Source organism: Penaeus monodon, chromosome 19 (genome assembly GCF_015228065.2).
Source record: "Penaeus monodon isolate SGIC_2016 chromosome 19, NSTDA_Pmon_1, whole genome shotgun sequence".
Classification (NCBI taxonomy): domain Eukaryota; kingdom Metazoa; phylum Arthropoda; class Malacostraca; order Decapoda; family Penaeidae; genus Penaeus; species Penaeus monodon.
In genome coordinates, this window is record NC_051404.1 from 48,681,597 (window position 1) to 48,681,888 (window position 292).

Sequence of the window (292 nt, forward strand, 5' to 3'; positions counted from 1 at the left end):
CCTCGACCCCTCGTGAGGAGCGCCTCCGCGACCCTTTGCCGTCCCCGCGGCGCGAAGGCTGGACCATGAAGGGCTGTTCTTCGTTGAACATTTGAGCTTCTCATGACCTCGAGGCCCGACCCTGAGCCTGATTTCGCAGGAGGAAAGTCTTGGAAAGATTATTATGATTATATAATGGCATGTTGATGTGCTCGTATCGTAACACATTTTAATTTTTCTTTCAGTTGGTGGCAATATAAGTGCTTTCGGAGGAAAATCGCCGAAACTCATTGAAGTCACGGAAACCGGTAAG

At 49.7% G+C, this 292-nt stretch overlaps 1 protein-coding gene across 1 annotated transcript in view; it reads left to right on the forward strand.

The window, feature by feature from the left end:
* Nucleotides 1-292, forward strand: part of LOC119585291 — a gene marked incomplete at its 5' end in the record, with an annotated part of 55,744 nt that overhangs the window by 26,690 nt on the left and 28,762 nt on the right. Inside the window, 1 exon segment of the mRNA XM_037933964.1 lies at nucleotides 225-287. Coding sequence (XP_037789892.1) covers nucleotides 225-287 — 63 coding nt within the window.